Below are 14901 nucleotides of genomic sequence, written 5' to 3'. Positions count from 1 at the left end.
ATTAAGTAAATTTTTCTTTTCAGGTATTACTGATGTTATATTCTAGATCTTACACACACTATAATTAAATGTCTACATTTCAGCAACTTTATTTTGATATTATAAAACGTTAAAGAACCACATGTAATATGTTCTGAATTACTTTAGCATTTATATTCCTTATTTTTCAAATAGATTTTCTGATACATTATTAACAACGTATTTCTGAAAGGCGATGGAATCCAATTTTAAGGATGCTGAAACTGAACATGCCTTTTCATTCCTTTTTGAACTCTTCAGGGGTTTGCGTTTACTTGCTTTTTATACTGAATTTAAAGTAGTCTATTGCGGAAATCCTTAAATCCTTCATGGAATTTCTGCATTTTTTCCGACTCAAATGCAAATGCAATTCAATCCGCTGGAAATGCGAGTCGAAAATACGCTTTCCTTCTAGATAGGTAGTTTTAAAGTGTAATTTCCTCTTTTACAATCCTGTTTAATATTATTCTTAAATGTTTGAATATAACCTGTTGTTTTATGTTTTTTAAATTGTTACCATTCGCTATAATTCAGCAAGTTTAGTAAGGCAGCTTTTGTTTATTTTTCCAATTTTACTGCATAAGTTTCTAAATTCTATTTATAGCTGCACGAAGGATATGCTTTTTGTAATTTATGGAGTTATGAATAAATCTGAATATAAGAGAGTATTTTTTCCTTTCTTTTTAAATTTTTAATGCATTACACGTATTTTTTAGTTTAAAATGAAGAAGATACAATAAAAGTTTTTTTTTTTTTTTTTTAATTTTCGATAGGTAAATTTTTACTTTTAAACTAAAAAAAGAACTTAAAACTAAGAACATTTAAAATTGGTTTAATTCATTTTTATATTAGTCAATTTTTGTTCAATAAGTTATTTATAAAATTTAATTATGTCTTAAAAGAACATTCTGGATTTGCTTTATTCGAATACTTTTAGTTTTTATTATTTATTTAGTTGATAACGGTTTTTAAATGCCTTTTAACATTTCAAAATTTGAAAACTTTCAGAAAATCTTAAATAATTCACTAAATAACTTCAAAATAAGTTTTCGCGTCCATACTACATTGCTGTGTATTTAAAAGGTTTTTTCTCCCTTTGATATATCTAACAAATTTTATTGCTGAATATAAATATGTTTATTTTCAGTGTTATATTTGCCTAACCAGGCTGAATATTTTAACTCAGAAGCAATAATTTTATTACATAGAGGTTGTCTTTATTTTACTATGGCATTTACATAGAAATCGCACGGTTTGATAAAGCTTACTTTTAGGCTTGTCGGAAATGCTGAAGGTACACTTAGAGGAAGAGAAACTCCGAACTCTTGAGGACTTCTATTAGTAGTCTTCGTAGGGTGTAGTTGAAAGCAATACTCTTTAGTATTTTTCATGTTACAGCATACGTTGCACAAATAGAAGAATATTCATTTGTATTAGAAAGCAAAATATCTTTAAGCTAATTTTCAATGAATCTATAAGTTTCCACTTTTCTTCAGAGTTGTACAACTTAGACGCACACATTAATTTTTGAAAAGCATAACAATACTTATAATTAGCTCGTTTAAGAAAACTAATCTAGAATGCTCTTTTCAAAGAAATTAATTTATGTCTCAAAAATAAACAGTGATTGAGCATACTTAAAGCCTGATCTGTAAATGAGATCTTAATTATATAGAATACCAGTTTTACAGGAAAAAATATTTATATTTTCCTGCAGGATAGTTAGTGGTTAGCGGGTAAAAAAAAGGTATGAGAAAAATTTTAAGCTTTCTATTTCTTATCTTTACAGAAATGGGAATTTTGTCATTTAAAATGGTGAAGAAAAAAATTAACTGCACGTAAAGTCTCCAATTTAAAATCGCTTTTAAAGCAAATAAATATGAATAAAATATGCTTGTTATAATTATTTTAACTGTGTAATTAACTGTATAATTAATAACTGTGAAACTTACAGGATAGGTTTATCATTACATAAATAACATTTTTGCCTAAACCTTGGAATGCTTTTATTTTATTTTATTCATTTATTTATTTTTATGTTATTATTATTATTATTATTATTATTGAGTTTTACCAAAAATCAAGAGTTTTTTCACTTAATAACTGGTAATTCGAATAAAATGCATGCCATAAAATCCACAACCATTGATTGGAAGTGAAAAGGTAAAATTACAACGTGTATGTGTTTATAGTTAATTTAACTTTTTCAAGGATTGATACTTGCAGTTTTCCCGAAATTTGGTTTCAGAACTATAATGGATCTAATATGGAATTAAACTAAAATTAAACCTAATAGTATAGTTAGAAATCAAAATTATACGTATAAAATTCACTCAGCCTACAACTCTTTTAATTAAATGCATTAAAAAATTCCCAATGCATCGTAATATAAAAAAATTGCTATTTCGTAAATATTTCTTCATAAAATCTTTTAGAAAAGCCCAAATTTTATTTAAAATATATGCATGCGCAGAAAAGTATCTGTTGAATTACTTTCTTCCTTCCTTCAGATAAGAATATTTATACTTTATTTGTTAGAATAAATACCGAGCATTTTTTTTTTTCAAATTTGGGTTGCAATACGCGACTCAATTAATACTGCTATCGACCTGAAGCCCAGACCCCTTTTATCAATGAGAATGTTGCCTTCTTTTTAGCGTATTTGGCGACAATCCTCTTTCTGTTGGCGAGTTTTCTAACCTTATCTTTAGCAGTTGTTCTTCGGCCTAGCACGCACGCTGATGTCACGTGGCCAAGTTCCTCATTGGTCGCCTATTCAATCATGATTTGATTCAAACGGTGCGCTATTCTCAGCCTGAGTAGCAGTTTTCCCTGCCTGACGCGAACAGAATAGCGAAAGTAACTTAAACAGAGAATAACGAACAAAAATCTCAGAATAGTAAATCTCCAAGGAAAACAACAGAAAACTTAATTTCTCAACTTCTTTTTTAAAGTTAACCATATATTTTTAAAATATATATACAAAATAATACCAATAGAAATATGAACATTTATTGATTTATTAATACGATTCCTTATTCGATTTATAATTAGTTAATTATAGAAGTAATATCTAATAATTAAAGCTGCTCATTTTTTAAACATATTACAGAAGACCTCCTTTTCAATGAGGGAGAGTAAATTTGTAGTTTTAGGGGCGGGAGGAGTCGGAAAAACAAGTCTTGTTGTTCGTTTCTTAGATGATGTCTTCAGTAGTACTTACAAGCCCACAGTGGAAGATTGCTACCAACACACGATACAGCTTCCAGGTATGTTTTAAACTCTTTACAGTCTTTGTGTTATTTTTTTGTCCTCTACTGATATAAAGACAAAATGTGGAAAAAAATTATTCTGCCGTTAATTTTTTTTCAATATTCTGCCCTTTTATTAACGGCAGAATACTAAGTTTTATTTTAATGCTATTTTTGTCATTCTTATTTTTTATCGAACTTGAAGACATATTATGGGTGCATTGACACATGTAATAATTTGTATTGTATAATAATGGGGATTTATGGAAACATTGAATACTTAAGTGTCTAATTTAAATTAACAGTTCTGCGAATGTAACTGCTGCTGTTTTAACATGTGAATGTTTTAACAGTCATCAAAGGTTGTTGCAACCATATTGTATTTATCGGAATGGGATTATTTGACCTGATTCTCCCCTTTTTTTAGTTTGTTGAATACATCGGGTAAATTTTTAATACTTTTCTATTGACCTAATTTTGTTGAAAATTTCCATTGGCCTTTTTTTTTTAAATTTGATATAGATATATTTTAATTTAGTGCTGAGTATTTTAAAGAAATCCTTGCAAACTTATTATAATTCAGTTTTAATACACTCAAAGAGGTCGAAAAATAGCTTCCAAATGTAGGTCTAAGGTAATTTTTCAAATTTTAGCAGCTTTTAAGAAAGCCTTCGACCATTTTAGTTATTGTCTGACTGGTAGATTTTTTTTTTTTTTTACAGTTTTAATTTAATGTTTGAAATGTTCAAACCATAATTGATTATTGATAACTGCTGAGATTAAATTCCTAAAAGAGAAATTTAAAAGTAAACTGAATGCATTCTCACACTAGATTATAATGAAACTTTTTCCTACCTTCAGAAACAAAGGTTTCCTTTCTTTATTATTATTTCGCATTCTGTAAACTAAAATGTCCAAATTAAAATATATATATATATATTTTTTTCAAATTATACGAGTTTACTGAAGGTGCACAATTTCGTAGAAAATAACTATTTTAACTATCATAATATTCTTGTGAGTCTACAAATAAAATCGTAGGCTCCGATATGCAAACTGTATAGATTACTAACAGAATTTAAAAAAAAAATGAAGCGACTGTCTGGAAGTGTCCTATAAAAGCCTGATTTCTGTCAATTCTTTTAAAATTCTCTTTGGCAATTTTTAGTTTAAAATGGAGAATGTTCGGTGCTATGAGTTTATTTTTAGTTTTTCTTAATGAAGAATATTTAAAAAAATACATATTGCGTTTTAGAGCATTAGTTTAAAATCGCATAATTGAAAATGTGCCTTGCAACAGTTTAATATATTTAGAGAAATATAGTATTGAGAAAACGTTTATGTACAGATGTAGTTACAGAGCCAATTTTGAGTGGGTTTTTTTCTCCCTCCATCTTGTAACTTTCCACAAAATAGTTGTATTGTGTACAAATAATGCAAACAGTCTTGATGACAGATATTTAACGAATTTACTGATGTGTATTTAATTCTTTTACAAATAGAAGTTTTGGTGCTGAACTCCGAATTGGATTATGGAATTTAAATTAGCTCTTTCTTATTTATACATTTACACAGATCAGATATATTGTACGTACGTAAAATTTTGATTATTGATAACATAAGGACACAAAAGAATTCTTTATGTGTATTTTTTATTATTTCATGACGGTGTTAAAACTTTTATAAAAACATTTTAATATATATATATATATGATACTTTAATTACTATTCCCACTTCCCTTTTAAGAATCAAATTTGTTAATTTTTTTCCAGCTTTAATAATTTAAAAAATAATATCAAATAATAACGTGTTATTACTACTGATTGTCTAGTAAGCACTTATCTTTTATATTATTTTTATATTATTTTTTAATTGTTTTTACAAAGTTTGCATTATTTGTCTTATTTTGTAATCTTCTATGTTTATTTCAACTTTACTTTGAATTCTATTTCATAATGACTTTTACAAATAATATAGAACTCAAATGTATAAACATGAGGGTGTCGGGGACGGTTACTCGAGTTTTTTCAAATTTCTCTACAGAAATAGCTTTTTACTCCAAATTGAATTGGCTAAAATGCTTCATAAGAATAAGTTCTTTGAGTATCAGCATTGGTTCGTAATCCCTTCTATTCGCGAAAATATTTGGCTTGATTAGAATTGCCGGTTTGGCTTTACCTTATAACTCGAGTAAAGACGAAACACCTTCGTATTTACGTATTTTTATTAATTATTGTTCATTGAACGGGAGTTGGTTTTTTCCCCTTGAAAAGTCAACTAATTTCCGATCAATGACAATGATTACATGTTTTTAATTTAATTTTTCCTTTTACAATTGAAATTTTGTTCTTCAAGATGATTTAATTCAAGTCCCCGTTAAAACATTATTAACATTTTACTTTCAAGTTACTTCAAAACATCTTTCAAAATATAACTTACCAGTATGGATTCACTCTTTTAAAATAATTCTACTTTAATTAAAATTAGGAGATAATATAATCAATTAATCAATATTGTTTAGGAAATAAATTATATATATATATATATATATATAAGCATTATACTTAGAATATAGTCATGAATATTATTATATTTACTTATTTTTACTTTTTTTATGAAATTTTATTGATTATTTTAACTAGCAATACATTTTTTTTCTTTGCAAGAGGAAAAATAGAAGAGAATATTAGAAAAAGCCACAGAAATACTGTGGAACCCTGAATAAAATAAAATTTCAAAATATATGTAAAATTGAATAAAAACGGAAATAAAGCAGATATAAAATACACTTTTCTACCTTGCAATGATTGAGGCAAGTGCAGTAAGAAATAATTTTGTAGTTCAAACAATGTCCTTAATCATATGTGACTTAAATTAAAATCGTGGAGTTGCTAGCAATGATAAACTTTAAATAAATATTGTGAGAAAAAGAAAAACTTAAGTAAAAATATAATTAATAATATATATGCTTTTTTAATGTTTTCATTTCTGTTGCTACTTGAAGTCTCGTAAGTGCCCCAACACCATTCTGATATTTGCGCTGTGCGATTTTATATATAGTCGCACGTGATCACGAATGCTGCCTTAGCTTAAAATTATTTCTTACGTTTTGGTTCATCGAAGTAAAAGTGTGATACGTTAAATTTTGTACATGTGCTATTTTGTACTTTTTAGTTGACAGAATGGGGGTAAAAAAGTGAAGTAATTTTATTGCTTCTTGAGATTACACTCAATTCAGTCATTTTCAGTTTGACTAAGAGATCAGGTCTCATCATGAATTCAAATCGAGTGTATGCTAATACTGAATGCGCTACTGTAAACAATCTTATATGATTCTGAAAAAAATGAAAGATTATGCATCATACTTTATATTCTTGAACTTATATCTAAATAGTACAGAATGGTAAGATATGTATCTAACATTCTCCAAATTAATTAATTTTTATCAGTTTATGATCAGTACTTTTCCAGTTTTGTTACATGTCTGAATAACAAAATTAAACTCCTGTGTGAGAGTGCAATAAACACACATTTATATTGGAAGCATGCAATACGTCAATTCCTTGTGCGTTTATTTATAATACAATAAACTTATATTAATAGAAACTTGCAAACGTTTAAAGGCTTATAGGATTTTAATTGTGTAATATTAATAAGTCTTTCAGAATCTGCTTCACAGGCAAGCGAATTATCGTTTCTTCTGAAATATTACAAGGTCTTGAGAAGGTTTAAGTAACTTTTTTATTTAAACTTGAAATTAAACAGAAGGCACAGATCGGGCTTAGAGTAAAAAAAATTGGCAAACTGAGCCATTTTAAGCTGGTTCCGTATTTTAAATGGCGCGTATTAACGTCGGCTAGCAAAATGGCTGAAGTCGAAATATTTGCTTGTAAAGTTGGACGTTAAAACGCAAATGCAGACGTCTCTACCAAGTACATGTATAACCTTCAAAATTTTCGATTTAAATATTTTTTAATCTAATTTGTATCTTAGTGATATCTAAGGAAAGAAGAAATTATAGTAAATATTTAAATCATGATAATTGGTTAACTAATATGAAATATTTATAGGATTTGTATGAATATTTTACGAATTTGATGAGTGATTTGAAGTTTCAATTCATTTCCTTAAACCTGTGTTTGAACTAAAACTATTGAATTTTTAGAGTTCTTTTAATTGGATTCATTAAGAAGAAAAAGATTTATTCAGCATGTATGTAACTTTATAAAACTTCTGAAATTTAATTATAAAGAAGGGAACAAAAAGCAAAAGTCTTTGGTTTTGTTTTGTTTATGTCATTATGGCAAAGCCTCGAGAACCATCTGTCTAAAGGGAGGGACGAACGAATGCTCAAACGAATGAGAGTAATTATTCATTGAAAAAGTGGTATATTGGCAATATTGATTTTGGGTTTTTAATTAATTGACCAGTGTGGGTACATGAATACATAACTTCATTAAAACTGTATCAGAAGGACTCCGTAATTCTTGTAACAGATGAGAAATGAAATGACACAACTTCCTTGTTCTGTCATTAAGTTAATCTCCGAAAGAATTGTTTTTGTTTTGTTTTATTTTAATTATGGCAAAGCACTCGACGTTTATCTGCCTAAGGTAAAGGATGCCTTCGTGGAGGACTTTCTAAGGGAAATGGCTCGCATACTCGTTAGACATGGGGAAAATCACGAAAACGCCCATGCAGCCCTCCCGTTCGCGAGATTCGAATCTCGGACCGAACTACCAGTGTTCAGCGACTACTAGCTCGGCAACTGGTGGGCCCCAAAAGTCGCTGGAATTTGAGTTTAAATTTACATTATTTGATCCGTAAAAGTTTCAAAAACTTATTTCAAAATTTCTTATCATCAGAAGTAAAGCTTGAATTTCTAAAACATTATTTGCAACGTTTCAAATATTTCAATCCTTATATAGCATCTTAACTGGAACTATTAAATTTCCTGTTATTAAGCTGATAAGCGAGTTATCGCTCCGTATGAAAATTTACAACATAGTCTTATGTACGTTTTAAATAGATCTTTTTATTTAAGCTTGAATTTAACAGAAGACACATTAAAGGTCCGCCACTTACGGGTATTAAAATAATACAAAACTGAATTTACAATTTAAAAAGGGACCTTAACCGTATTATTATATTCAGGGTTTTAAGAAAAATTGCTGAAAGCTTTAAATAACTTAAATATTAATCTTAGGTTTGCACTTTCACTTACAGATTATTCAGAATAACGCAGATAATTTTAAGAAAATGTAAAGTTTGTGATGACGTTAGTAATTAAAAACTTCATGAAGATAATTACAAAGTTAACAATGAATTCTCTTTTATTGCAGAATTTACTACTTTCTATACTATTTACGATTTTTTACAGAACCATTAGTTACTCAAACCAATAACCAGGTCTTTATACCTGGTTATTCTTTAATGAGTACCTTCTCATTTATAGCGTGGAAATTGCTTTCATAAAATTCTGCTTTTTAGAGAAACCTGTTATTGAAAATGTCTTTCTAGAAATAATATTTGGGCAGTTTATATCAATAGAAATCAGCTCATGATACTTGTAGTTTCGCTTTCTAAAACTTTAATTAAAAAAGCTTATACTGAAAGAAAAATTTTAGTACAAGGGTAAATATAAATAATTGAAAAAAAATTTTATGTTTGAATGAATTGACTGTAAACTAAAAGTATAAATACATTCTCTTTTAGATTTTACGAAACCGTTTCTTTAACAGTTGTTTTGTACGTTGTAAACAAGCTGTTAGTATACAAAATAAAGCAGGTATCACGCAATATGAATTGAATTAACGCCCCAAAAGACCACTGAAATTTGTAATATGTGTGCCCATATTATCCATACAGAAAGTGCAGTCACAGGTTTATGTATAGCACTATAATTATCACATTTAGAAACATAAGTGTAATGGACAGATATAAGATTTGTGCATACCAATTAAATTTTATTAAATATCTAAATGACCTAGGGAAATTCAGTTTCATTTGGTGCGAATAACAGTATTATTCAGTGCAAATATTTTGACTAATTTTTAATTATTTAATAAAGTAATATTTTAGATTAAATTTCTTCATTTAGATTAAATTTCTTCATTCATTCATTCTTCAGGATTCAAGAAATACTTTATTAAAGTATCCAGACTTAAAAAATGAACCTAAATCATTTAAAAGGTTTGATGTCGTATTATTCTGTTCACTTTTACCTACAATTTATATTTCATATTTTGTAACTATAGCTTTTAACTTTATTCCAAATGAAAATAAGTTAAACAGTTAACTTGCTGTCACATTTCCTTAAATTTTAAAGATAAATCTGTCTTGCACGCAGTTAAGAAACAAATACGTTAATAATTCTGAAATTTAAGAGGAAAAGCAGCAAATTGAATAAGAAGGTCCTCCAAATGATCGTTTTTCCTTCGATTTCTTGAATATCTAACACAAATACAGGAAAATCGACATTCGCTTCGCACAATAGATAAAGTCTTGAGTTATCCGCGGCTTAAATATTTTTCAGTTCTTTGCCTACTTTATCTGCAAAAGTTAGCTTTTGCGTATAGGATGGCAAACAAAATTATAGAAAGTATGTAAAATTTATACTTTACGTACTAACAATCTAAAACGAAGGAAAAAAATCGGATTCCTTACCTAAAATAATTTTGCTGTAAATTCAGTGTTCGAAATAATTATTTTTCCATTATTACTATCTAAGAGTGTATTGATCTTTTATGGCTTCATTATGCATCATCATTCGCATGCTTTCCTTCATTATACTCATGTTGGTTTCCTTCCAAACATGCTTCTGAAATAGGATCAGGCTAATGTTTTACAAGCTCACTGATGGAATGATTTATGGCAATTCTCAAAATGGGAGTTGCTTTGTAATGGAAACGGAGATCTTTCTTTTACAAAGCAACTAGATTTTTGATTATATTATACAGATTCCTTAGATTTGCTTTATGATGGCATTATTTCCAAATAATGGTTTCAGCAACCATCAAACGAGCTACGAATTTGATGCATTCATCAGCTGAAGAAGATGTTCCTAATTTTACATTCAGATGCTTATATTTTGGGAGCCTTCAAGCCTTTATTTGGTGTACAAATATATACTGATGGGAAAAGGAGTTAACAATGAAAATGTACTGTCAATAGGATAATTTTGCTACGTGATACTTATTATTGTATTATCAAAAATATTTTACTTTTTAATTATCTTTAATAATCTAAGTATCATCCTAATGAATGGAAGGTTATGAAAACAAATGTTAAATTAAATACTTATATTAGTCTAATAAATCAATGATGTTTAAATACAGATGCTCATATGCAAATTCGAAAAAAGGCGTAGTTCAGAGGTTAAATATTTATGATCGTTAAAGGTTATTTTATAAATATATCTTTTCCTCATCAGACAGACATCAAACATCCGTTCCGTTTCTATTTTAGCATACATATATATACCAGGAATTGTTGGAGTAAATGGCGAGTGTTGAGAATGTGAATGTATATTTAATTGACTCTCATCATTAAGCAGTAAGCATAGGACTCCTTGAAAGTGGCATTTTGTTTGTTTCTACGCCTGTTTCAGATTGGATTTGTTTTACATTAAAATGATATCCATTCCCTTCGTGTAGAAATATTAATGGATAATGGAGGGCATGATATGATGTTCTGCAATGCGGTGTAGGCCTTCTACCGACGTTCTAAACCGACCTTCGTGTTCTCCAAGTGGTTTTTGAGTATGTAAATAAGTTGATTGTATTCGTATCCTCTGTACATCTTGGATTATTTCTCTTCTCAATCCACTGATGTTTGTGAATTGTTGATCAATTTCTCTTCCTTCATTTCCGATAAATATACTTGCAAACATTTATAGTATTCGTTGGGTAGTGGTAGTACTGATCACATTTTGTGATAGATTTGTCCTCAGATGGAAAAAACATAATCGATTTTATCTCTGTTAGTGTTGATTGAAGTGACACCGAAAGAAGTCATTTGGAAGTAGGCATTGTACACTTTTATATTTTGAAGAAAGTGTTTTGATTTTGAAGTTTCCGCAGCAATGTAATGTAAAAATTCCTGCGGAGGTGCTTCCAGTTGTGTTAACTGAATTTTCCCATTCATGCAACAGATTCCTGGGTTTCTCTACTCAATTTTTTCGCGTCGCAAAATTGGCAGATGTTATTCCGATTACGACCGAGATTGTTTCCGATTACGACCCGTTTGTGTTCGTTATATTTCTTTCGTCGGGTCGTAGTGGAATGCTCCATTTATTAGGTTGTACTGTTTACTTGTCCTTGTTTGTGCTTCTCGTAGGGTGATATTTTCATGGGTGGCTTGCGTTCGCAGATTTTTGTTATAAGATTGTGTCGCTATTCTTGATTCTTCATTTCGTTAAATTTCTTTATTTTTCAGTTTCTCTGTTTCTTACGGTGTTTATTCACCTTTGCTGGGAACGTAAACGTGCTTCTCCCTCCTTGACTGTTTCGTTTTTTTCGCTGTTCTTTTTGTTTTCTCCGTTTTGCCTCAGAACTGGCAAGATCTTCTCCTCTTTTACGTTTGGGTATTCTGTATAATATAAATCAAGTCAACCTTTTAGTAAGAAATACACTAAGTACACTTTACATACTTTTCACACTTTATTTTCGATTTATATTCAGTCTCTATAGCACTTTGATTATTCACACTTCACTGCTTGTTTTTAATTCACTCACTGCACTTCACTGATAAGAAACTGACGTTCGAATCCACGACAGATCTTGTTTTATATACCCCTACCAATGGGTATCCCCACCCAAATAAAAAAGGCTTCGAATGGTTCATAACGTTCCAGAGCATTCTAAAATATTCGAGTGTTCTTTAATGTTCCACAATGATCTAGGATGTTCCCCAACATTCCAGACTGTTAAAAAAATTCCACAACATTCCAAAATATTGCGGGATGTTTTGGAATGTTGTGGAATGCTCTCGAATGTTCTGGACTTTTGAAGGCGAAACTTCCAGCCTTTATATCTTCAAAAGCTCGCCCGTAAGATAAAAACGAGAACCATCTTCAATAATGGGGCATAGGGGGCTACCACACCATATATCTCCCTTGATCGTACCGGGACTCGTTTCTGAATTTTAGCTCACCCACATTGTACACTTTTATAATATATACTGATTGACTGATTATGAGTTTTTATCATCTTATCAGTTGTATAATTATTTACTATCTTTTGTCTACAGCCTGTTTCCTTTTTTAACAAAAGTTTAGATTATATTTTGTTCCCATCACTTATCTCATTATTTATCGTTGTACAAGAATCTAATGCATAATTTCTATTCATATGTTAAACTTTACATCTATAGCCTTATAATGTCTTTTCTTATTTATATTATTCGCAGCAGCAAAAGGCGCGTTTCCATTGAATTAGTTTTGCTATTATTTCGTTTTCAATTGTTCCTGAATTATATATATATATATATATATATATATATATATTATTCAGGATGTTAATATAATGCAATTCAGGATATAATTAATGTTCCTGAATTATATATATATATACTTAAAGTAGCGATATGTAAAACAAAATTTCACCTTTAATATGCAATAGTTACTTAACTCTTCAATTTCATTTGGGTATCTCCTTTCTTTTGAAAATGTAGCAGCTGCTTATAATAATCTCATTTCAAAATTAAAATCTGCAGTATGATTCTTGCATAACTCTCGTGCAACAAATAACGTACATAAAGTTTTTCCATTTATAATTTAAAACCCTTTAAAATTAACCCATAGAAGTTAAATTGAAAGTAAAACCACGTTTTGAGCAAGCACTTCATCTGGAACACATCACACTTTACAAAATTAGCAAAGTAGAAACTTTGTGTTTGGTGTAGATTTAGCGAAGATCTCAATCGATTTCGAGGGCAACCAGGTACACTCCTTTATTATCAGGAGCAAAGAAATTTGAAAGAATCAAATATAAGATTATTGTTTTGCTAATTTGATGTTTCATTTTGATGTGTTTCACTTCTGCTTTGACTTTCTTCCTCTCTGTCTAACAAGACCATTGCTTGGTTGCTCTCTTCTTGCACGTTTAACCCCTTCGCGCCGACTGTCACGTATACGTGCGAGCAACGAACGCACTTACCTATCGGCCGACATGCAGGCGTGCCAGAGGATTGTTCCATTCTTTACCGACTGTCACGTATTTGTGCAAGTACTTTGGAACGTTTTTCAAACTATAATTTCTGCCAGAAGATGGCTCTGTATTTCCATATGGTTTCAGATACATGTAAATTAGACCTTCTACTCGAAATGAGGGAAGCATGACTCACATACACGTGTTTTTGATTATATAAGCAAAAGGGGAAATAAATGTTTCCGAATGGCGTGATTTATGACGTCTCTTTAAATCGCACTTTATTCGCACGTGGTAGTTGTTTACTGTAAGTAGAGAAGTTTTATTTGCTCTAAAGCGTTGGGTATTTCGGTTTGCAGTTCAGTTTTTAGAAAATAATTAGATCTTGTTAGACGTGAATTCTTTGTTTTTACCGTTGCAATGTCGATGCGTCGAAAATGTTTAACAGAGCATGAAATAGCAGAAATGATGCAAAATATTTCAGATATTGATTCTGAAATTCTGATATTGATTCTGAAAGATTAACTGAAAGACATTTTCCAAAACTTTGTTCAGAAGAGACTGGTAAGAAAATGAGACGACGATGCTTCGTTTGTTCACATTCCCGGAAAAATCCTCCAAAACGGCAAATGAGTTATTACGAGTGCAAGGAATGTAACGTAGGACTGTGTGTAGATCCCTGTTTTCAAACTTTTCATACGAAAAGAGAATTTTAAGTAATATATTTAGTTTTCAGATGTATAATGTTAAAATTCATAAAATGGTGAGTAATTAAAATAAAATGTGTAAAATATGCATTTAAACAAGAAATAAGGTAATTAAAGTATATATATATAAATATTTATAAAGCATAAGCCGTTTAAATACTCTATAGAGCATTATTAAACAATGCGTTGATAATTCGGAAATTTCATGGATTTAGGCTTAGTAGCAAAAAAGCCCCGGCCCTGGAGAGACGCTCGCGTAAGACACTGCCGGCCTCAGCGATAAGCGCGCGTTTTCGCTACCCGTCTCGAAGGGGTTAAAAAATATGAGAGTTTTAGAAAAGGCACCTTACTATGCCAATTTATTTGTATTGGCTTGAAACTGTGTAGTAATATACGTAAAAAAGAGTATTTAAATCTGCCAAGGTCAGCAAATTTTTCCTTTACACATCTGCAGCGTCACCAACATTTCTAAATTATTTCATCTATAAATATAGCTGTATACGCATTTCTGATAAAATTTTTATTTTGTTCATTGTTGTTAAGCAATTAATATAAGTGTCAGGAAAGGGGGAAAGGATTAAGCATTTCCAGAAAGCAGCATTTTATTAGAGCTATTTTGGGAATTCACGAGTTCAGCATGGAAATCAAAAGCATACTTCTAAGCTGAAATCAGAGACAGACGGAAGATTAATTAGCGCCAGTTTCTAATTTATTAGGAGTCTTTCTCGAGGCATCTGTTTAGAGAAATGTACTGTTGATATAATATTACCTGTTTC

General features: G+C 29.9%; 1 protein-coding gene across 1 annotated transcript in view; it reads left to right on the top strand.

Annotated features, from left to right (window-relative positions):
- The first annotated feature begins 2769 nt into the window (after window positions 1-2769).
- LOC118182587 (ras-related protein Rap-1b-like) overlaps window positions 2770-14901 on the top strand; it is a 189079-nt gene continuing 176947 nt past the window's right edge. The window contains exon 1 of the mRNA XM_035351963.2: window positions 2770-3287. Within this exon, the coding sequence (XP_035207854.2) occupies window positions 3146-3287 (142 nt within the window). The 5' untranslated portion in view covers window positions 2770-3145. The remainder of the gene's footprint in view (window positions 3288-14901) is intronic.

Source organism: Stegodyphus dumicola, chromosome 3 (assembly GCF_044657685.1).
Source record: "Stegodyphus dumicola isolate Sdum_Otavi_A_Nest chromosome 3, ASM4465768v1".
Lineage (NCBI taxonomy): Eukaryota > Metazoa > Arthropoda > Arachnida > Araneae > Eresidae > Stegodyphus > Stegodyphus dumicola.
Note: the sequence above shows the minus strand (reverse complement) of the source record. Positions and strands in the feature narration are given on the sequence as shown.